The sequence below is a fragment of the Phoca vitulina genome, unplaced genomic scaffold (genome assembly GCF_004348235.1).
Source record: "Phoca vitulina isolate PV1807 unplaced genomic scaffold, GSC_HSeal_1.0 scaffold109, whole genome shotgun sequence".
NCBI lineage: Eukaryota > Metazoa > Chordata > Mammalia > Carnivora > Phocidae > Phoca > Phoca vitulina.
The window spans coordinates 571110-595190 of NW_022589812.1; the positions used below are offsets into that span (position 1 = coordinate 571110).

At 43.5% G+C, this 24081-nt stretch overlaps 2 protein-coding genes across 2 annotated transcripts in view; both read right to left on the reverse strand.

Moving 5' to 3' along the window:
• Positions 1-206: 206 nt before the first annotated feature.
• LOC116628016 (5-demethoxyubiquinone hydroxylase, mitochondrial) lies at positions 207-8030 on the reverse strand. Its single transcript, XM_032398051.1, has 6 exons — positions 7884-8030; positions 3921-4099; positions 2635-2749; positions 1573-1712; positions 818-886; positions 207-406 (listed from the first exon to the last, which is right to left on the reverse strand). The coding sequence occupies exons 1-6, from the start codon at positions 7957-7959 to the stop codon at positions 329-331; spliced, it is 657 nt and encodes a 218-aa protein (XP_032253942.1). The 5' UTR covers positions 7960-8030; the 3' UTR covers positions 207-328.
• Positions 8031-10857: 2827 nt separating this feature from the next.
• The window catches only part of LOC116628033 (transmembrane channel-like protein 7), a 49016-nt gene continuing 35792 nt past the window's right edge, over positions 10858-24081 (reverse strand). The window contains exons 13-16 of the mRNA XM_032398074.1: positions 21814-21944; positions 18884-19039; positions 14237-14315; positions 10858-12967 (exon numbers count right to left, since the gene is read on the reverse strand). Of these exons, the coding sequence (XP_032253965.1) occupies positions 12887-12967; positions 14237-14315; positions 18884-19039; positions 21814-21944 (447 nt within the window). The 3' untranslated portion in view covers positions 10858-12886. The remainder of the gene's footprint in view (positions 12968-14236; positions 14316-18883; positions 19040-21813; positions 21945-24081) is intronic.

Sequence of the window (24081 nt, forward strand, 5' to 3'; positions counted from 1 at the left end):
TCTCTCCAAAAGAAATAAATCTAAAAAAAAAAAAAAAAGATTTCCATTATTTTCTTAATGATTCATTCTTGATGTTTTACAAAGAAATTAACTATGGACCAAACAAAGACCAGCTTCGCTTGTTGTAACTGGAACCTGGTGAACGATCAGCCTTCTGGCATAAGGCGGCACAGGAAAAAAAACAACACTACGGAGTTTTATTGACCAAAAAAACCTCTTGCAATTTATTAACAAAATTCATATAATGATAATTGCACATTTCCTTTTCTGTCAATGCTACTTATTCAATCACTGTCATCTTTTACAAACAGGGAAAAGTGGACATACTTTAAAATCTCTCTGATAAATATATCGCCACGTTGCATCCGGCCTGGATAAGGCTCTTCAAAACAGTGTATGCTGGAGCCTGTTAAAAATGACAACAAGGAAACAAAAGAAACATGTTCTATGTTCACTTGTAGCAGTAATACACGGCCTGGTATGGCAGGACTGGAACTCTCTGGGTAAGACATAAGATCTAACAAACAATTTGTTTTAATTCATAAGGGTGGGATGGTTCCAGGACTGCCAGAACATTTGAATCACCTGGTTTCTTATCGGGAAGGGGAAAGAAGCTGCTAGGGGAAATGATGACAAGAAATAAGATTCCCAGCTGGGAGCAATGATTTGCTTGCCTTTTTGTCAAAGCGGTATATTGGTCTGCTTTCTTTGGTGGTTACTTTGAAATCTATTTCTCTAGAAACAAAAACCCTCCTGCCCCTTAATCTTCCAAATAAGGTGCTCAAAGCACCACAAGCAAATAGTAAAGGGAGGTTACCAGTTGTGCATCATGTTCAAGGCCTATGTCATGGTGCTCTAGCTCTTCATCCCGAAATTTCCTTATCACCTGGTTAAATACAAAGAAATCAGAGCAAGTCAGCATCCAGCTCTCCCGCTATCCTGTCTTCTTCTGGAATTTAGCTAAAGCCTCATATTACCGTTGAAGACAGGGGTAGGCAAACTTCCTATAAAGGGTCAGAGAATCAATACTTCAAGCCCCACAGGCTGTATGGTCCTCGTGACAGCTACTCAACTCTGCCAATGCACGGGGCACAGCGGTCATGGACATGCAGACGGATGGGCGCGGCTATGCTCCAACAAAACAATTTACAGAAACAGGTGGTCTGCCCCAGGCCAGGGTTTACCAAGCCCCGATTTAGACTTAAAAAAAATTAAAGTTTCCTTATCTGCTGTAGAAAATTATCTGAAGGTATCTATTAGTTCATTTATTTATTCTGAGGGGTGTGTGCTCACATTCGCTCAGAAGCTATCAATGATCCAGAAGTGCAGAATACAGGCATGGGCTCAGGAGACATGGTTTCTGGTCCAGCTCTGCCTGAGACAGAGGTGGGTCACAGCCATGACCAGGGCCCATGGCTTCAGCTTTCAGTGCTTCTTGCCTTAAGAATGAGGCACTGTCCTGGGTTTCTAAGGCCTGTCATTCCCCAACTTTCTATTTTTTTTCCTTCTTACAGAGTTGCATACCTACGCTTTACTCCCTTACTGGCCCCTTTCCAGAGTATATTCAAGTACCTGAAGAAGTTCCTCATGTTTTTCAGGCTCCTTCTCCATCAGCGTCCTGATCTGGTTGTTATAGTGATGTGCTATAGACTCTTCCACAGCCACGGTGCAGGCCATTGCTCCCTCCTTCCCCAGCAGGGCGGTTCCTGCACCTGGAATGGTCAAATCATGTCAGGTCGGGGCTCGTCAGCCTCGGCACTACGGGCTCTGGGGCTGGGTAAGTCCTTGTCGTGGGGCAGCCGTCCTGGGCATCGTAGGACACTTAGCAGCACCCCTGGCCTCTATCCACTCGATGCCAGCAGCAGCCCTGGTCGTGACAACCAAAAATGTCTCCAGACACTGCCAAGTATCCTTAGGAGCAACCTGCCTCCAGTGAGAACCACTGTTTTAGGTGGTACCAGGTCACATGATTAAATCCTGAATCACAGAATAAGAACGCTATTCTCTTTTCAAGGCTCTTCTGAACCCTCTGTGATTTTTTTTTTTTTAAAGATTTTATTTATTTATTTGACAGAGAGAGAGACAGCACAGGCAGGGGAGTGGCAGGCAGAGGGAGAGGGAGAAGCAGGCTCCCCGAGGAGCAAGGAGCCCGATGCCGGTCTCGATCTCAGGACCCTGGGATCATGACCCAAGCCGAAGGCAGTCGCTTAACCAACTGAGCCACCCAGGCACCCCATTAACCCTCTGCTTATGGCAAGAAGAAAGTCTTCATTTGGGGTGAGTGTGTCTCTGATTCTCTTCTAACATTTACTCTTCTCTCTCTAAGAGTGAGCTGATCTAGGGTTTAGAACCTTTGTCAGGGAACATCATCTGGCTATACCTGAATCGCTCTAGTTTTTTCCTCCTCTGTTGTATTTGTTTTTACTGTACCTTCTATTTATAAGAGTACTGATTTAAATTAAAAAATATTTAAATAAATTCAAGCCCCCCAAAAAAGTCCATTTAACTTTTAAAAATACTAAGGAAATAAAAAGGTTTTAAGAGGACATGGGAAGAATTATGGAATCGATACTTTAACAGTTTAATCGTGCCGGGTCCCTAAGCTCACGTAAACTCTTCCGGACAGACACATACCCAGTGCAAACCCCACCACGTTCCAAAAGGGCATCAGAATCGTCGGCCGCACCCTGAATGCAACCATCAACTCCTCGAACTTTTTCAAGTGGTCCTTTTCTTGATCCCACATTTTCTGTAAGAAACATAACAATAAAGACACACAAGCATCATAGAGGCCACCTGCTATATACCAAGGAAGCTATGCCCCGTCCATGTGGGAAAAAGGAAGCAAAATGGTAATGGAACGAATAATGAGAACTGCTATTTCCCCCAATCCCCCTGAATCACTGGAGGGAAAAAACACAAGATCAGACTAACAAGCATCGCGGATACAGAGAGTGCCAACAAACCAAGAGAAGAGCCTCTTCTCTCAATTCCAGATTAAGTGGGCCTGAACCACTATTCCAGCAGAAGTTCTTGGATCTGCATAGCCTATTAAAGGACAAGGTCCACACTAATGAGAAATGAGAGGTTCAGCCCACTCCAACATCAGGAGGGCAGCGTATCACCTAATGTGTCATTTCCTTCTCGACTGCTAGAATGTATCATTTACATCAAAGGAAAAAGGGAGAATGATAAAAGAGCTGACACTTAGGCACTTCCTAAGTGCCAGGTGCTGTCAAATAGCTTTAAGAAGGCAACTCACTAAATCTGCACAAACTATTATTATTATCATCCCCATTATAAAGATAGAGAAAGTGAGGCACAGTGCGGTTAAGTAACTTGCCCAAGAACTCAGAGCAGACAATTTAACTTGTGCTGAGTGTCTACTGCAAGCCAGACATGGTTCCTCACCAAAACCCAGTGAGGTAGGTGTTATCAGCTCATTTTGTAGATATGGAAATGGAGACCCAGAGAGGTCATGTAACTTCCCCAAGGTCACACAGGTAGGAGGTGGAAGAAAGCTGGAATGTGAACCTGGGTCTTTGTGACTACAAAGTCCAGGCTCCTCCCTCTGCTTCTCACTGTAAGATATAAAATATCCCCACTGGGGACAGGATCACAACCTCTCAACAACTGGTGCTTTCACCTAACGCAATGACTCTTAACCCTTTTTTATCCCACCCCACGATGAAATTTTAATATTTCAGATATACTACATATCTGTTTATGTACTACATGTCTGTCTGTGCTTTATACATAAAAAGAATAATATACTTTTCATTCCCCTGCCCCCACCCTAATAACCAATTTTTGCTCTCCCCTGCAAATGCATGACGTAATGTGATTCATGACTTTAAGGCCTTTGGATCACCATGCTGCTCAGTAAGAGATCAGGCTGAGAGGGATAATGAAGTACCCACCTGAATGACTGGCCCGACACTGGTCCGGCCCAGGACGGCCATCTGTCCTGCATAGATTCTGTTTGCTCCATATTCACCTGCGTGATCCACCCGGATGATTCGATCCACAGCTGCCCGATTGATATTGTCTAAGGTCATTCCTAAACTGTAAAACCTGACGCTGATTCTTCTTCCATAAGCTGCAATGCAAATATTTATTCTTTATTACTCTCGGGTAAAACAGATGTTTCCTTTTCCAGGCAGAAGAAAGGAGCACTTTAGAACAAAGGTCACAGATGAGTTCCCCATAGGTGGGATATGCCCATAAATGTATTCTGTTTAACCTGCAGTGCTTTGTTTTGTTTTTTAAAAGTAGGCTCCACGCCCAACGTGGGGATTGAACTCACGACCCTCAGATCAAGAGTCACATGCTCTACTGACAGAGCCAGCCAGGCAGCCCCCTCCTTTTTTAAAAGTGAATTAGTTACCAACATTTAAAACATAGATTTTACCTAAATATCTGGATCTCTGGCTTCACATTAAGCATAAAAAGATCTGGAAATACTGAACCTGTCTTTTCAGCATGCAGCTAATGTGGCAATGAGGCATGTGGTCTCTAGATGAGCATGGTTCTCCAGCTGTCCTCCCCTCTGGGCCTGCTTTGCTCCCACCCCTGGGCACAAAACCTCCTACAGAGCTTTCAAAACCATGGGTGCTCCACCCAAGTCAGTCTTGGGGTGGATCTTTTTAACAAGCTCTGTGCACGAATCGTTTCTGCAGCCTAGGTTGAGAACCATAGATTGAAGTTCTCTCAAAACACCCAGGGGCATGTGATTTGGAGAATGAACCTTAGAGCTTAGGTTTGATCTCGTTATGGCACATTATCAATTCAACTCAATGCTTCTCTTCAAAATATAAATTCTTCAGGATAGATTAAATTTTGTCTTTTAAAAGATCTCGTAGTAGTAATACCTTGATTGTATTCTCTGAGCCTCGCATTAAGGCATCCCCAGAGTTTTTTCCCCTAAGAGTTTTACAATGTGTTTAGGTGTGTAAGGGGTTATCAGCTCATTTTGCAGATATGAAAAATGGAGAGCCAGGGAAGCCAGTCAGTTTGTAATGTGAACTGTGACGTGTATTGGTATCACCTTGAGATGTGTTTTAAGGCTCTTATGCATGACTACCATATCTTTAAGACAGACTTCTTCTCAGTTAGCCTAACTTCTATACTCTGGAAATGTGAGGAAAACTTCACTTTGAGTACATTTGTAGGGTTTTCATTAAAAGGCTTGAGTGCTTTGGACACAAGTTGATGGGATAGGCTGGATAAAATTTGGGGTGATTCTGCATTTGAACTTTTCGACCAGGTTCGACCAGGGTTTTAAATGCCTCACTAAACAAAGTAGAATGGACATGGGGTTCTGAAACATAGTGACCCAGCTTTGATCCACTCCTCCACATGACCTGCTCCATCTCACTGAGCATATCTGACTCAAGAAACTGGATGGAATCTAGGAAGTGGACACCAACAACTGGATGGAGTCCAAGTTCTGCTAGGTGTAATGTACCACTCAGATCTGTGCCATCACAGAGCAGGTCACTATGGTCCATGACCATGTTTTTGTATGGAGAACAATTTGACACATTTGACAAAGTCAAGGTAGCCTGTCCCAAGTTGCTGCCTCCAAGTCCGAGGACTGGTGCTCGGATTAATCTGACCTCCTTGCAGAAAGAGGACTCCTAGGAATTGAAATTAAAAATGATGAGCTGGCCCTATTTCTCAAGATAATCTTGATGGCTTGTTCTTTCATTTGTTATTCCCATCCAAAAACATGTTAATGGGAAAGACAACCGAGTACGCATTAAAAAAAAAAAAAAAACATTTAAGGAGAAATAGCCAAGTGGCTGAGTACACAGGATGAGTTCAAATACACAGCTGACTTCTAACGGGCAGGACTGTATTTCTATTAAAAACATACTAGTTCCCTAGCACTAGTGGAAGATTGGGTATTGAAATATTTGCCATCTACCTTTTCAAAATCTCTGCAAGGTGTCTTTAAAAAGTATGGGATGGGGGCGCCTGGGTGGCTCAGTCGTTAAGCGTCTGCCTTCGGCTCAGGTCATGATCCCAGGGTCCTGGGATCGAGTCCCGCACAGGGCTCCCTACTCAGCGGGGAGCCTGCTTCTCACTCTCCCTCTGCCTGCCGCGCTCTCTGTCAAATTAATAAATAAAAATCTTTAAACAAATAAAAAATAAAAAAATAAAAAGTATGGGATGGTTGGGGCACCTGGCTGGCTCAGTTGGGAGAGCATGTGACTCTTGATCTTGGGGTTGTGGATTCGAGCCCTACATTGGAGGCAGAGATTACTTCATTACTTAAAAAAAATAAAATAAAATCTTTAAAAGAGAGAGAGAAAGGAAGAAAGAAAGAAAGAAAGAAAGAAAAAATGCATTTCCTGTCTCTAACACTAACCTTGGACAAATCCGAATCAGCACTTTTTTTTTTTTTAGAATCACCATTTCTTACATATAAAATTGGCAATAATAATCAGGTTATTTCCTTTTTAAGGAAACATACAATAGTGACACCTTTCTTACTTAGTTATCATAAAGATAAAATGAGATACAGGAAGCAAGTAACTTTATAAATGAAAAAGAATGATTCTTATTCTGTTATGCTCATTGGCTCAACAAAGGAACATTAAAAGTCACGTTTAACAACCCTCTGAGTTTTGCCTGCATTGTCACACATTTTAAAATTGAGTAAAAATAAAGTTGAGGCCCAGTGCTAGAAGCTCTCAAATGCATCATTTTATGTTAGTGCTTTCTCAAAGTGTGAAACACCTACCAATGATGGCACCTAGGAGATTTTAAGTGGTATATGGGAAGATCTTAAGTGGTTTATGAACATGCGTTAAATACACCCATGTAGTAAGAGTTACTCTCTTTTAAATTTTCACAATTCCTTTGATTTCATTAAGAAGAATGTTTCAGTTTACAAATGCCTTCCTAATACTTGCTAATCTCCCATCCCATCCCTCCTTTTTTTTTTTTTTTTTAAACCATAAAGAAAGACAGTTTGGGGTTCAGGCCTTGGTAGACAACAGTATCTAATACAATTTACTAACTTGTTTTCAGCACATTTATTTTTTGATTATTAGGGGCAGGCAATACTGGTTTTCCGTTTTTACCATAAGGATTTAGTTTCCGTGAAATTATTTAATTTAAAAATGGAACACGGTTGTAGAAAAAGCACATTTAGTAATCAGAAGTACAAGTGGTATTGCTAAAAGACAAAAATATTTAGGTGGTACACGAATGATTTAGCTTTGAAAAAACGACTTCACAACAATTTTCTGAGGCAGCTCTGATGAAAAAAGGATCAGAGAAGGACCGGGGGTCCTAACCCATCTCCCTAATCCAATTTCTATGCTTCTTCCACCACCCTGGTGGCCTCTCAAACTTTATAGTGCATGCAAGTCTTTCGAAGGTCTTGTTAAAATACAGACAAAGCGACCCTGTAAGTCAGGGGTGGGTCCTTTGAACCTGCACTTCTAACAAGCCCATGCCGCTGATCGCATGATCACGCTGTGCATAGCAATGCCCTGAGCGAAGGTTACGATGACACTCGTAGGGCACTGAACTTTCAAGGTCGCCACCTGTGCTCAGCCTGGAATGCCGACCACACCTGCAGTGACGGCCCGGCACGGGTGTGCAGTTATGTCATCCACAGAGCGTCGACCGTGAGCTGACAGCTTCACCCTGCCGAACACCACGCTCCTCCCGCCCCGCAGTCTCCCAACACACTACAGTTCCCACCCCGCCTATCACCGCCCCAAGGTTCACGCCTCGAAGTCGCGCTCCGTCGCAGGCTTATGACGTCTACGAACTTCTGCCCCCGTGACCTCTCCGGCCCAGGTCACAGGCGAAAACCCCTTGGCCCGCCGGTACAGCGCGCGTCCGCGACCGCGCTCCTCCTTTACCTGAGAGAGGCCGCAGGGCGCCCGTGCGCAGCCGCCACAGGGAGCGAACCGCCGCCGCCGCCGCGGTCCAGCTCATTGTCGTGACAAGGTGACAGCTCCACTGCGCGAGGCGGGCTAAACGTGCGGTCAGCGCAGACTGATGACACACAGCAGACGTAAGACATACGCTGCGCGCCCTTGCATCGGTGGACACGCCCCTAAGCCCCTGCTTCCATTCGATTGGCTGGAAAGGGCAAGTGAAAAGATGATATTGAATATGATCACCATCAATCACTCAGGAGACCGATGGTTGTAAAAGAAGACTTGGGTTGCGAGGGCGATGAGGATGCTAAATTGCTCTTCTCAAGATCCTGCCAGGGTAAATTCCTGGGAAAAAGGATCATGAAGGGATTCTTTATTGGCACAGCCATTGTATTTTTTTTTTTTTTAAAGATTTTATTTATTCATTCGAGACACAGAGATAGAGCATGAGCAGGGGGAGAGGCAGAGGGAGAGGGAGAAGCAGGCTCCCCGCCGAGCCAGGAGCCAGACGTGGGGCTCGATCCCAGGACCCTGGGATCATGACCCGAGCCGAAGGCAGACGCCCAACGACTGAGCCACCCAGGCGCCCCCACAGCCATTGTATTTTTTGCTTTACCAACATGGAAGGAGAGTTTTCTCTATGTGTATCCTACAGCGACTTTAAAATAGTAGAAATTGCATGATAAAATTAAACTCACCACGTGGTCAGTAGTGCCTCTAGGTGGTGGGGCTAACAGCCAACAGCTTTATCTTTTTTCTAGTTTTAGGTTTTGTACAAAGAACATGTTTTTTGGTTTGTTTCCACTTTACTGTTGGTGTTCATCCATATCGGTGCAAATTGTTTTGGGGGGCATAGGTGGGGGGAGAGAGGACGTATAACATAACCTGCATACTCTGTGTGTGTCGGCTCATAATTCTAACAAATGTACCACTCTGGTGGGGGTGACTATGCATGTGGGGGGCAAAGGGTATATGGGACATCTCTACCTTCCTGTCAATTTTACTGTGATTCTAAAACTACTAAAAAAGACTTATGAAAAAAGTTTTGTTGTATATTTTAAAAATAATGCATATCCACTGATAGAGCAACCCTCCTTCAAGGGATCTATCCAATAGAAATAATTTTTCAAATGTGTAGGGTATATATATGAAAGGAAAAAATCAAAGATGCATATCTGGAAGGATATATAACAAAACATTTAATATTGGTAATTTTAGAGGGTTGGGATTGTGAGAAGGGAGCTTTCACTTTCTACTTTACACCCTTGGATTATATCGTTTTTCCAAGTTACTATAAAACATTTAATATACACTATGAAAGGTGCTGGTTGTTTTCAAACTACTCTAACAAACTACAATACTTTTAAATTATGGTGCACTATTCCGTAGTTTTTTAAACCCAATACTTAGTGAAAGTGAGGATGATGTAACATTCTCATGTAAAGCTACTGAGAGTGTAAACCTCTCAAAGGCCCTAAAACGTTCTTTCTAAACCTTTGTCGTAATCCCACTTCTAGGTCTCTGTCCTTAAGCGTTAACAAAAAAATTTATAGATGTCCCAGTTATTGTCAGGAAAATCTGAAAACAAAATGTTAAGCAGCAAAGGAATGTTAAAAATTATGACCCATCTGTATGATATTATGTAGCCCACTGAAATGTTTATAAAGAACTTTTGAAAAAACATGGTAAGTGAAAAAGAAATCAGAATACCAATATTTTTTTCTTTCTTTTCATCCCATCCTCCCTCTGTGCTCTTTATCTTAAAAGGAATTTGGCAAGATTAACAGTGAATGTCCAGAAATGGTGCTTATGTGTGATTTTTTACTTCTTCTCTGTAGCTTTCAGTGTCCTCTGTATTTTCTATAATAAATGAGTATTTTTAAAATAAGAAAACAAAATTTCAAAAAGAAATATATATTGGTCCCTAACTCCATCCTCAAAAATAAAAGTAAATATATGTATTAATTTACATTTAAAGATAAGGGAATTTTATCTCAGAAAAGTGAAGACATCTGTACAAAATTATACAATTAAGCAAGTAGCAAAGCCATCCCAGGTCCCAAGCATGCCATGCGTTGGAGAGAAAATACACCAGATGGAATTTACTAACAAAGCCATACCCTATCTAAAGATACATTCACAAATCCTATCTTCCCGGGGATCAGACCTTGCAGCTCCACTCTGGCAAAATTAAGTCCTTTCTTCATCATTATTTACTTGTGAGTAGCTGCAATCAGATATTGCCAACTAAAAACTTGCCTAACTGGATTCTTCTCTTTGCTAGGATGAGAATATTTTGTGATTTCAAGAATATGGAAGCCTGCCTTGATAAAGAACAAGAACCTGTTCTTTTAGGAGAATGGGGCAGAACAGAGAAACAGAGACAGGCTTGCAGGGACTTTTAAAATTCCAGCTCCCCCTGTTTGTAACAGGATAGGGGATGTTGGTGAGTTGAAAACAAAGTATCTAGCAAGGAGCTAACCCTTACACACTGATACAATGGAATGGTGTGTATTAAAAAGAATGAGGTGGCTACTTATATGGAAAGATCTTCAAGATGTTATTAAGGAGAAAAAAGGGAGAAGCTCAGAAACATATATTTCATACATTCAACCACACATACATATCTGCTTGAATATGGATTATAATTTTCTGGGAGAATAAATTAAACATCATTAGCAGTGGTTCCCTCTGGGGAGTGGGGAATGGGAAGGGGAGTGCCTGAAATAACTTTATGTCTTTTCAATTTAAAACACACACATATACCCCTCCTTGGCTTCAGCAGAGCCAAGGAGTCTTAAAAGCACTCATCCGATGATTGCATTAAACACTTCTGTGATTCTAGAAAAAGGCAAAGAGCGACTTTACAAACTGCTATAGTTTTCTATGATCACTTGTTTGCTGACAGGAAACCTCCATGAATTCCAATATACACAAACACACTTTAAAACCTTCAAGATACTGTTTAATCAGTAGTTTTAAGGCACATTTGTTAGACCTGCACTTCAACAATTACACAGACATCACTTGAAGTTATTAAAGTTATCAAAATATATAAAAACGTTCAAGTAAGAGGTATGCAAATCAGCAGCATTTAACCAAAATGAATATATTAGCATACATCAGTATCAATTTTATAAGAGGGAAAGAACGGAGCTTCCATCTCACACACTTACATACATGCACACGTACGCGCACACACACACACACAACTTGACTGTCCTCAGAATCATGGTGAAGGCAAAAACATATATGTATGTAAGTGTGCTAGACAAAAACGCATATTAGTCCCTAACTCCAATTAGAATTTTTTTCAAGTGAGGACAGAATGAACTTTTGGTTACTCAAAATTCCATGATACTAGTTATTAGCTTGAAAAGCTCATTGGTCTCACAGGTACATAAAAAATATCCCGTGTTAATGCTAACTTTGGGGAAGAGCGAGAAAATGATGTGGCAAAGGGGCAAATATACAGAAATGTGTAAGCTATGGCAAGCTTGCTTTGCTCCTCAGAGCAAGGAGTCAATCATTTTGGAGTAATGGAGGGTAGGAGTGGGGGTGGGAAATACTCTTAGGGGCAGCTTTCTAAAATATGTACCCAGCTTTAAACTCCAGGCTACTCCCTAGGAAAAGGTTTTGAACCAGTGAAAGGAAGGAAAACAACAGAAGAAAGGCTCAGGCAGTCTGTTACAAAACTAAGTACTCTGGAAAAGATTCTGAAGATACTAAGATGAGAACTGATTACACGAAACAATAATTTAGGCTTATACTGAAAGGTTCAGAGCTATCAATTTCGGGTAAACTTATGATGAGGTATTTATTGCACATGGGTTTTGTTTTTTGTTTTTGTTTTTGTTTTGCTGTAATGGAAACCCTGAAGCTATACTCTGCATATTTTATAAAATAAAAGTCAAAATTTTCGGCACAAAACAATAGCCCTTAAAATAAGGATATGTGCCTTGAAGATGCCAGCATTCTGTGTACTCTGGAACACTGACACAGGCCAGCCTGATGCTGCGACCCACAGCCTCCAACAGTCACGCACGTAAACCATGGAGCTCCATGCTCTGTGCACGTACTCAACCGCCCTTTCCAGCCTGGAATGTTTAGTGTCCTTTAGAGCTGGGAACCTCAGTGCAGCGAGGGAAATGGCTTTTGGAAGACTTGAAAGACAAAATTTGCCTCTTAATTTTGATGACCCAGGGCCCTTTGCTAAGTCTCAGAACTCAGGACCAGAAGGGACCCAGCACTGTAGAGACAGCTTCCCCCTGAGTAAGAAGGCTACAACAAAATGCCCCGGAAGCTAAGACGTCAAGGCCCTCAATCCGTAGCCATTCCCCTCCTCCTAAAGCTTCATCCAGGGTATTCAGAGACTGCTTATTCACCCAGCAGGAATGGCTTTTCTCTCTCATATTATCACCAGGTAGCTAGGATCACACACCCACCCTCTCCATGTTTCCAACATCTGTTCCAAACATCCCAATTCAAGGATCCCTCTTTATGAAAAAAAAATCAGGTCTCATTTTAAGTCAAAAGGGCTACTACTTCTTAAGGAACACGTCTCAGCCTAAACCCCCAGAACCTGGTTGCAAAAGAACTAACTCAGCCTCATGAATGGGTGACCTCTACTAATGTTAACCGTAAAAGACAACACAAATAAGCTTTGAAAAATACAAAAGGGCTCTCCCTCCTCAATTTTTGTTCTGACACCTTAAACGGCTTAATAAGTCAGTTTTGGGGGAGAGTCGCTAAGCTGCTGGTCTACGGGCAAACACTTGGTTTGAACCTGCTTTTTCTAAGTCACGAAAGCCCTCCCCAGGGGCTGGGTGCCATAAACACCACCACCACCTTCAGGGAGCCACCTTCAGGGAAGACCTGAACTCCAGAAAAATGTATTTTAAAAGTTCTGCTCCAAACCCAGGTGGACTCTGTAGGCTCGGTAGGTCACCAGGTCAGCTTATGAGCAACACGTGGAAGGATCCTCATTGCCAGTCCAGTCGGGTCTTCATATCCTTCTGCGCTTCTGTTAGTTTCTGGATCAGGTAACGCTTGTCACGACTTTCCTAAAAATAGAAATCGGTGCAAGAGCACATTCAATATATTTGGAAGCAAATATCATCATTTCAACCTAGTCAATTCCCTGTCAGACTCGGGGTTAAGGATCCTAACCACTGGACGGTGGTAACGGCCTCCAGACTGGTCTGCCTCTTGCCCTCTTGCCCCTCCACAGCCCCTTGTCCACAAAGGGGCCAACAGTCTTTTTAAAAATGTACGTCAGGGCGCCTGGGTGGCTCAGTTGGTTAAGCGTCTGCCTTCGGCTCAGGTCATGATCCTGGAGTCCCGGGATCGAGTCCCGCATTGGGCTCCCTGCTCGGTAGGGAGTCTGCTTCTCCCTCTGACCCTCCTCCCTCTCATGCTCTCTGTCTTTCATTCTCTCTCTCGCAAATAAATAAAAAATCTTAAAAAAAAAAAATGTACGTCAGACTGATGGGGGGCCTGGGTGGTACAGTCGGTTGAACATCTCACTCTCAGTTTCTGCTCGGGTCGTGATCTCAAGGCCGTGTGAGACTGAGCCCTGAGTCGGGATCTGCACTCAGTGTGGCGTACGCTTGAGATTCTCTCTCTCCCTCTGCCCTCCCCCTTCGCTGGCTCACGCACACTCTCTCTAAATAAATAAATAATCTTAAAAAGAAATGTACATCAGACTGCTACTTAACACACTTCATTGGTTTCCCATCACGCTCAGAGTTAAACCCAAACTTGTCATCAGAACCCTCACCCTGTGCTGTGACCCCAGCTGATAATCCAGCATCATCTTGCCTCTCCAGCCATGCCACCTGTCGTCCAGCTCCCGGGAATGCCCTCGCTGTCCCCTCCGCCTATTACTCTCACCCCCGAGACCTCCCACAATCGGCTCCTCGTCCTTCAAGTCTCAGCTCCCATGTCACCTCCGCAAAGAGGCCCTCCGCGGCCACCATCTACGGCAGCAGAGGGCCGCTCCTCATCTAACTACCTCGTCCGTATTACCTTCACAGCGGCTCCCGCTGTTGGAATTGGTTTTTCTGTAACTATTTAGCAGTCTCATCTCTCTCGGTCACCACTGTACCCTAGCACAGTATGAGGAGCACGCAGTGATCAATGCACACGTTGAAGGCATGGATGAGCCCATGACTGAATGAAGCTGGACAAGGCCTGGGCCGAAGGCAGTTCTGGGAAGCGGTGGTGAGCAGGGCCACGGCACTCCACCCTCTCCCTGGGGAAAGCGGCACTTTCCTTGAGGTGTCCTGGGTAGATGTCCCCAGCCATGACCCTCTGGACCTGCTCTTCCTTACCAGGGACAGCTGCTCTCGGAGCTGGACCACCACCCGCTTGTGTGCTCCAGCCAGGGCGATGAAGTAAAACATGATGAGGCTGCAACAGAAAGGAGAGGTCACTAGGGAGTTTGTGCCATTTGACGGCCACTGGAAAAACAACCGGTTCCATTTTGCCCAGAACAGGTTTACTTTTTTTTTTTTTTAAGATTTTTTTATTTATTTGACACAGAGAGAGAGATAGAGAGCACAAGCAGGGGGAGCGGCAGGCAGAGGGAGAGGGAGAAGCAGGCTCTCCGCTGAGCAGAGAGCCCGATGCGGGGCTCGATCCCAGGACTCCGGGATCGTGACCTGAGCTGAAGGCAGCCGCTTAACTGACTGAGCCACCCAGGCGCCCCAGAACAGGTTTACTTTTGGTAGGGAAAAAAAGAGAGAAAGAAAGAGAGAAAGAGAGAGAGAGAGAGAAAGAAAAAAAGAGAGAGAGAAAGAGAAAGAAAGAAAAAGAAAAAAGAAAAGAAAAGAAAGGAGAGAGAGGGAGGGAGGGGAAAGAAGGAAGGAAGGAAGAAGGGAGGGAGGAAGGAAGGAAGGGAGGAAAAATCTGGGGCACAACTCTTGATCTTGAGGTTGTGGGTTCAAGCCCCGCATTGGGTGTAGAGATTACTTAAAAAAAAAATAAAATCTTTAAGAAAGAAAGAAATCTCTCCTAAGCAGAGGGGTTTTTAGTCGGCAGGGATAGCAGAGACTGATTCATGCCTTGCTTTTTAAGTTAATATTAAAAGTTGTTGATGTTCCCGGGCACACGCAATATGACAGGGAAAGAGAAGGAAATGGTCCAGACAGTCAGATCAGTATGGAATGAACTGGCTGTGGATGATCACTGTGATACCTCCCTGGCTTCCCGTTTCCTCATCTGTACAATGGGGATAATACAGTAAAACCTGGGGACAACAAGCCTAGAATAATACATCTTTGAATAAAAGCAATTGGCAGTTGGCTCCTATCTTCTGTGTGGTCCCAGCCCTCAAAATGGGGGTGTTTGAAGTTATTATCTTTGGGGAGAGGGGCACGTGGAGTGGAGGGCGAGCCCCCAGGGAAACAGTAGGCAACCTCATTCCGTTCCATGAAGGGGAGGTGGTTTCCTGTCCAATCCCCCCAGATAGGGCTGAGGAAATAAGGGCCACTGGAATCACTGATATCAATGATACTCTTCTGGAAGACACCATGGCCACAGGGCAAGAATGGCCAGATGAGGAAACCGCCACCAGATGGTTGGTGCCAGTCAAGCCACAGCTGGAGTAGGAGGATGGAGTAGCCGGATCCTGAGATACTCGGAATTCCACGCTGTCTGTATAGTTTCCCCAAATCATTTTATTAATCTCCATCAAAGGTATCCTGCCTTTAACAAATAAATTTTTGGGGTTCTCTTCTTGCATGGTGGTGGGCTTTTACTGTAAGACTATATCATGGGATAACTGTAATCATGTCAGTACAGTTAATACACGCTAGCTACAATCAGTTCCAGGTATTTGCGGTAGTTATATTCTATCAAGTCTCCAGGAACAATGAATTAGTGAATTCTGAACCAGTGCCCCTAGGGGATGTACCGGGGTAGGTTCCTTGAGTCACAACATCGGGCTCCCTGCTCAGCAGGGAGTCTACTTCTCCCTCTGACCCTCATGATCTCTCTATCTCATTTTCTCTCTCAAATAAATAAATAAAATCTTAAAAAAAAAATATTATTGTTGATCCCTTAGCATTGAACTCGGCGTCACCAGCACTATAACGCGTGCCTGAATAAAGCTTATCTAACTTACCTATTTTCTTTGTAGGGCACATCACAGCCCTCTTGCACTTAGGAATGACTAAGAAGCACTTCAGTATGCTTGGGGCCAACTTAAACAGTGAAACGACCCACCAAAAGCACAAACTGCAAGAAACCTGGCCCCATAGAGATCACAAAAGGACATTCATAGTATGAGAGCTGAAACAAGAAGGCAGACTATTGCGTTGTTTAGACTCTGGCCGGTAACAAGCATGCTACGGTGTGAATGTGTGCCCCCCCCCCCATTGATATGTTGAAATCCTAATCCCAAGGTGATGGTATTAGAAAGTGGGGCCTTTGGAAGGTGACTAGGTCATGAGGACAGAGCCCTCAGGAATGGGACTGGTGCCCCGATCAAACGGACCCCAGAGAGCTAGCTCATCCCTTCTGCTACGTGAGGATATGAGAAGTCTGCAAGCCAGAAGAGGGCTCTCACCTAACATACTGACGGACACCTGATCTTGGACTTGCAGCCTCCAGAACTATAAGCAATAAATTCCTGTTATTTATAAGCCACCTAGTCTATATTTTGTTATAGCAGCCTAAACAGACTAAGTGCTTTTTGGGTGACTCCAATTTTTTGCTACTCTGTGCAAGTCCACAAATGACCATAAAACTGCTTCGAGTATTGATTTGGGGGTTACAGAATATTTTTAGCGAGTAGGCATATTCACAACACAGACACAAAAAATGAAATCCATGAATAATGAGGATAGGCTACAATTAGAACACCCAGCACATAGTAAGACCTCAATGTACATTTGTGATTCAAATTATTTTATTATTATTATTTTTTAATGTAGGCTCCACACCCAGGGTGAAGCCCAATGCAGGGCTTGAACTCCCAACCCTGATATTGAGACTGAGCTGAGATCAAGTCAGACGCTTAGGGGCACCTGGGTGGCTCAGTCGGTTAAGCGTCTGCCGTCGAGTCAGGTCATGATCCCAGGATCCTGGGATCGAGCCCATCGGGCTCCTTGTTGAGCGGAGAGCCTGTTTCTCCCTCTCCCTCTGCCTGCCGCTCCCCCTGCTTGTGTTCTCTCTTTCTCTGTCAAATAAATAAATTTTAAAAATCTTAAAAAAAACCACTTAACCAAATGAGCCACCCAGGTGGCCCTAGAATTACTTTAACACTCAAAATGAATCACTATGCAGCAAAGACTCTTGTTACCTTGATGTACAACACCTGTCATTTACTGAGCCTTTACTAAGGGCCAGGTCCTCAGCTATGCATTTCACTTTGTTAACCGTATTTCCTTCTTCTCACAACCCTATGAAGTATGTGCCATTCTTACCCCCATTTTCCAGGTGAGGAAACTGAGGCACAGGGAAAACACGTACTGTGTATAAGTAGTAAAGCCAGGGTTCAAGTGCATGCTTCTTTTTTAAGATTTTATTTATTTATTTGAGAGAGAATGAGATAGAGACAGAGCATGAGAGGGGCAAGGGTCAGAGGGAGAAGCAGACTCCCTGCTGAGCAGGGAGCCCAATGTGGGACTCGATCCCGGGACTCCAGGATCATGACCTGAGCCGAAGGCAGTCGCTTAACCAACTGAGCCACCCAGGCGCCCCTCAAGTGCATGCTTCTAATCCAGTGCTCTTCTCTGCCCAGTAATCACTTTTTTTTTTTTTAAAGATTTTATTTATTTATTTTGACAGAGAGACAGCGAGAGAGGGAACACAAGCAGGGGGAGTGGGAGAGGGAGAAGCAGGCTTCCCGCTGAGCAGAGAGCCCGATGTGGGGCTCGATCCCAGGACCCCGGGATCATGACCTGAGCTGAAGGCAGACGCTTAACGACTGAGCCACCCAGGCGCCCCAGTCACTTTCTTTATCAAAGTGCAAGTGAGGGGGCGCCTGGGTGGCTCAGTCGTTAAGTGTCTGCCTTCAGCTCAGGTCATGATCTCGGGGTCCTGGGATCGAGCCCCACATCGGGCTCCCTGCTCCACAGGAGGCCTGCTTCTCCCTCTCCCACTTCCCCTGCTTGTGTTCCCTCTCTCGCTGTGTCTCTCTCTGTCAAATAAATAAATAAAATCTTTAAAAAAAAAAGTGCAAGTGAGTTTGTAAATAATCAATAATATTAATCAGCAATGTTTATTGGGTTTTTATGGCAGGCATTAGGCTAAGTGCTTTAGCTGTGGGATCTTACTGAACCCACTCAATGACCCTCTTAAAGAGTCACTATTATGGAGCCTCCCAGTGGCTTCCAACTCTTGGTTTCAGCTCAGGTCATGATCTCAAGGTCATGAGATCGAGCCCTGTGGCAGGCTCCCTGCTCAGCGCAGAGTCTGTTTGGGATTCTCTCCCTCTCCCTTTGCCCCTCCCCCATTCACATGTGCATGCTTTCTCTCTCTCTCTCTCTAAATAAATAAATACACAAAATCTTAAAAAAAAAAAAGAATCACTATTATGATGACCATTTTAAAGATGGGAAAGTAAGGCTCATAGAGGTTCGGAAACTTTGTTTTTTTAAATTTAAGAGAGAGAGAGTAGGAGAGAGAGCACACAAGCAGGGGGAGCAGCAGAGGGAGAGGGAGAAGCCGACTCCCTGCTGAGCAGGGAGCCCAACTCGGGGCTCGATCCCAGGACCCCGGGCTCATGACCTGAGCCAAAGGTAGATGCTTAACTGACTCAGCCACCCAGGTGCCCCGCCCTTTTTATTAAATATTTGATTTATTTATTTGAGAGAGAGTGAGGAGAGAGAGCACACAGGCAGGGAGGGGGCAGAGGGAGAGGGGAGGTTTGGTAACTTATTGAGTGTAACAGGTGAGCTCCCATTTCCCAGTGGGGAAAGCTCCATGTGCCTCAATGGAGAATACTTGCAAGGGTCCAGGCAGTTGTTACTCACCAGATGATCATGAAAAAAGGCACTGCAAAGGCTTCCGATGTGACGCCATAGACGAGGGACTGCAGTGAGCTGGGAAAGGTGCTCACTGTCTTGGGGACCACCTCCCAGGTGGTGTTGAAGTTGGTGAATGGCCCACAGGCTTTTGAGGAAGGGATGCTGCCAAGACATAGACCCAGGGGCTCAGGGTGAGGCACGCAGTACGGGCTGAGCATCCCTCCTCCGCACACCCACAGGCTTGTTATCAGTGACCCGAGAGGAACTGCCTGATCGTACAGGCCTTCTGGAACATTCTGGCCAAAAACGCTGACCCTGAAACTTCATCTAGTCTCTAGACTGACTTCCAGTTTACAGGAAATTTAGCACAGAAGAGCAATTTAAATGACACTATGAGACAACAATCAAACAGATCCAGAATGTGGTGGTGATTTTATTCACCAGTCTCTTAATTTGGAGGTGCGGAAACTATTGTGGACTCTTCAAAGAATCAAAGATTTTTTTTTAAATTAATTAATTTAAAAAAAAAAAGGCTCTGCGCCCAACATGGGGCTCGAACTCATGACCCCCAGATCAAGAGTCATATGCTCCACCAACAGCCAGCCAGGCGCCCCTCAAGAATCAAAGATTAAAAGAGAATAAGGAGGAGCCCCTGGCTGGCTCAGTCAGAAGAAAATACAACTCTTGATCTCAGGGTCGTGAGTTTGAGCCCCACGTTGGCTGTAGAGATTACTTAAAATAAATAAAATTAATGGAGAGTAAGGAGACACAGCAATCAAAAGCAATGGGTAAAACTCAAAAGATCCTCATTTTTAAAATAAGGCCATAAAAGACTATTGGGGGACAATAGGAGAAATCTGAAAACAGCAGAAATATGATGTATTAATTAGATATGATGTTACTGTGGATGTGTGGGAAGGAGGATGCTCTTATTTTTAGGAGCTGCATGCTCAAATATTTAGCTCCAATCTTCTGTGCACCCCCAGATCTCAAAATGGGGGTGTCTGAGGTTATTATTTAGGTATGTCATGATGCCTATAACAATTTCAATTGGGTCATGACACACATAAAAAATGTATGTAGTGAGATAAAATAAATGCAGCAAAATATTAACAACTGGGACATCCAGTTGAAGGGTATAGGAGTCTTCATTGTTGCTATTTTTTTAAACTTTTCTACAGATTTGAAATTTTTCAAAATAAAAAGGGGGGGAATCAAATAAAATTACAATGGAAAAAATTTGTAATTAAAGCCTACAAAGAATTGCCTACATTCACATCACAAAGTTCTGTGTATAAGATTTTCCATTGCAGCCCTATCTTTATGGATAAAAAAACATTCTTAGAAGCAACCTAACTAATGCTTAAGGAAATGAATGAATAATTTATGATCCATTCATAAAACAGAATACTAAAAAACCACTGAAAGAGACAGAGATGTGAAGTGACTGGCTCCCAGACAGAAACTAAGTAGTTGGGAAACAGGACTGGAAAAGGAATTTCCATCATATCCTCATGCTTTTTGAATTTTGTGTCATGTGAATGTATTTATTACATAAAGAAATCAAAGCTAAAAAACATTTTAAAACGACAGTTCTGTATATGCTGGCATGAAAAGGGCACAATATAAAATTAAGTGGAAAAAATAAGCAGCCAAACAGGGTTTTAGCATTATTCCATATGTGTTTTTTTTAAAAGTAAATACATTGTTCATATGAATTTCTGGAAGTACTCATAAAATATTAATCGTGGTTACCTTGACAGAATGGGACCAAGAAGGGAGGATAAGGGGCAATTTTTTCTCTTTAATTTATATCCTTTTGTACTGTTTGACTTTTTATATAATACCTATCACTATAACAAAAAACAATAAAAATATATACACTCAAACTGGTTAAAAAATAAGATCTGAGAGACAGATTCAAAGTTCAAGAATTTTAATTTAAAGATGAAGAAATGGAATTCCATGAGAATATAAGTCAGAGAGATTGGTAAATTATAGCCCATGGGCCAAATCTGGCCCACCATCTGTTTTTTTTTTAATTTTATTTATTTATTTATTTATTTATTAGAGAGTGAGCAGGAGAGAAACAGCATGAGAGGGGAGAGGGTCAGAGGGAGAAGCAGGCTCCCCGCCGAGCCGGGAGCCCGATGTGGGACTCGATCCCAGGACCCTGGGATCATGACCTGAGCCGAAGGCAGTCGCCCAACCAACTGAGCCACCCAGGCGCCCATGTTTTTTATAAATAAAGTTTTATTGGAACACAGTCATGCCCATTAGTTTGTATATTGTCTATGGCTGCTTTCATAATGACACAAGAGAGTTAAACAGTTGCCACTCACACCATATGGCCCACAAAGCCTAAATATTTAGGCTTGCCCTTTACAGAAAATGTTTGCCTGCCTTTGATAGAAATGGTTATAGTCCTAGGGACTAGGGTCACTGGGGTTTGAACCCTCAATTTCTGATCCTTAGTCTTAAGCATTTCTGCTCTTACCAAATTCCACACTAGACTCTACATTCCTTGTGCCATGTCTGAATCATCTCTATACTCCTAGCACCTAGCACAGTGCTTGTCACACTGAAGATACTCCAAGTCTTCTACAGTGAGCATGTATTATTTTTGTAATCAGAAACAAAGGAGACTAGAAGAGAAGTCCGAGGAAAAAGGAGTAGGGCAGGACAGACCCACTGGCACTCTCTTAAAACAATGGCAACAGTGCAAGCCCAACTTCCGGAAATTGGCCAGGACATTCCAGCATCCAGAGAGAGATTCTAAAACAAAGGTGGGCCTGGCCAAACCAGGAGTGACTTACTGGCTTCTGCAGGTGGAACCCCATGAGGAAAGCCAATAAAGAATGCAAGGGACCCTTGAATAGAAAAGAGGGACATGCCAAGAAGCAAGCAAATGTTCTAGAAAACAAAGTCATATTTACCGTGCCATGCTGATTGTCAGAGGTATTATGGCCAAACACAGCCCAATCAACAACACCAACAGGAAGAAGAAATTAGAATTGGATGCTCTGAACTGCCTTGGGGAGGGTCTGCAGGTATAAAGAAGACTCATCTAAAGGGAGAGAAAGAATGAGAAAAAAGTAAGAGTCTAGCTCCCTTGAAGATCAACGAGCACATTTATGCATTCCAGTGGGAATGTAAACTGGTATGACTTTTCCAGAGGGTAGTCAGCAATCTAGATCAAAATGAAACATGATTAATCCAGGCCCCAACCCTGGGGAAATTCATCCCAATGAGAAAATAGAATACAGGGGCCAAAATACATAGATATGGACGTTTACTGCTGCAGGTGCTGGTATCTGGGAATAACTGGAAGCAACCTAAATAGCAATCAACAGGGGCTGCGCGAAGGCTCAAGTGCATCTGCACAGTGCAATACCCGGGAGCCCTTAGAGAGAGTGAGAGAGCGCTACGTCCCACATGGCACTGTGAAATATGCCCTATGATCTCATTTATGTTTTTTAAAAAGTATTCTTTATAGGAGTTTAAATATGTATTAAGTGGATCTACGCTAACAAGGAATGAGTTAAGAGAGATTTTGTTTGAATTTTTTATAAGCATATTTATTTTTCCTCTGTACTAAAACCAAGTATTTCTGGGGCACCTGGATGGCTCAGTCAGTGAAGCATCTGCCTTCAGCTCAGGCTGTGATCTTGGGGTCCTGGGACTGAGCCCCGTGTTGGGTTCCCTGCTCAGCAGGGAGTCTGCTTCTCCCTCTGCCCCTCCTCCTGCTCTCTCTCTCTCTCTCAAATAAATAAAATCTTTAAAAATATAAAAATAAAAAATAAAAACAAATATTTCTATCGAGGCAAAAAAGACTTGTGGAAATATCAAGTGGAAAGGGGGTGAGGGGTCTAGTAACAGGCATACAATTTCTCCTTAATATTTTTAAAAACTACATTACTGGGAGGGGGCCTCAAGCTGTTCTGACTGCCGCAGTAGCCGGAAAATCTTGTGAGGTGAACAGCAATGAGTGCTAGGGCCCCCTGGTGTCCTGTTTGGGGGTGGCTGGCTGGTCAGGCCTGTGGTGTCAGAACTCAGCCCAGTGCCCATGACCTATTCCGTTACCCCCACATATCTTTGCTAGACTACATACCAGGAAGGCACTGGGTGACCAATATTTTCTGGAAAAGGAAAAATTTCTTCTAGGTTTTCTCACATCCATCTCTCCTTTGGTGCCTTCGACCAACTCAAGTTTCCACATGAAAGCACCAGAACATTCTTCAAAGGCCGAAAAACATCTGGGTCGGAAGTATGGCCCAATCCAAGGCCCTGCTTACCGAAGGATTAAATAGCTTAGGTCCTGGAGTGAAGTAAATCTGGAGTCACTTATAAGCTCTGTGACCTTGGGCCACTTACTTAACCTCTCTGAACTTCAGCTTCCTGATTCACAAAATACGGTTAACATCAGTACCTACTTCAAAAGATGTGTGTGAGCATTCCATGATAACCTGTGTAAAGTGTTCAGCAGAGTGGAGGCACGTGGTATTCTTACAACCGTCATTACTGTCATTATTATTAATACTTTTATTATTATTGTTACTTCCATTTCTAAATCCTCAGGGTTTGGCATAATAGGTAATTAGTACGCGTGGGCCCTGTTAACAGAGAGTACCTCCAGAAGAAGGGATGGAAGTTACTATATGCATATCTGTATATAGTTTATAGTTTTCTAAAAAAGATTTACTTATTTATTTTGAGAGAGAGCGAGAGAGCACGTGGGCGGTGGGGAGGGGCAGAGGGAGAGAGAATCTCAAGTAGGCTCTGCACTGAACGCGGAGCCGGGTGTGGGGCTCGATATCGTGACCCTGAGGTCACAACCTGAGCCAAAACCAAGAGTCAGACCCTCAACCGACTGTGCCACCCAGGCGCCCCTGTATACGGTTTAATAGTGAGCATATATTGCCTCTATAATAATAATAATAAAAAAAAACCAGCTCAGTTAATAAGCCCAGATCAGTTAGTCATCCACAGGACCACTCTACCCAATAAGCACTTAGTTCAGGCACAGTGCTCAGGGACTGTGAGCCACTGGAAGAGCTACACAAATACTTTTGAGACCTGAAAATAAATACATTGGCTCCAACATCCAAACGGAAAAGTAACCGAACTTCAATTAACAGACGTCTTGTGAAACATCACCAAAATGTGCCACCGCCAAGTGATGGCTCAACTGCGGCTCCCCTCTT

Bases quoted from the DNA above. Each gene is read 5' to 3' on its own strand.
- LOC116628016 (XM_032398051.1), bottom strand. From the start codon at position 7,959: ATGAGCTGGACCGCGGCGGCGGCGGCGGTTCGCTCCCTGTGGCGGCTG. The intron at 2,750-3,920 runs GTGGGTACTTCA...TGTTTCTTACAG, and splicing joins GTGTCGGGCCAGTCATTCAG to AAAATGTGGGATCAAGAAAA. The intron at 1,713-2,634 runs GTATGTGTCTGT...TGACCATTCCAG, and splicing joins CGTGGTGGGGTTTGCACTGG to GTGCAGGAACCGCCCTGCTG.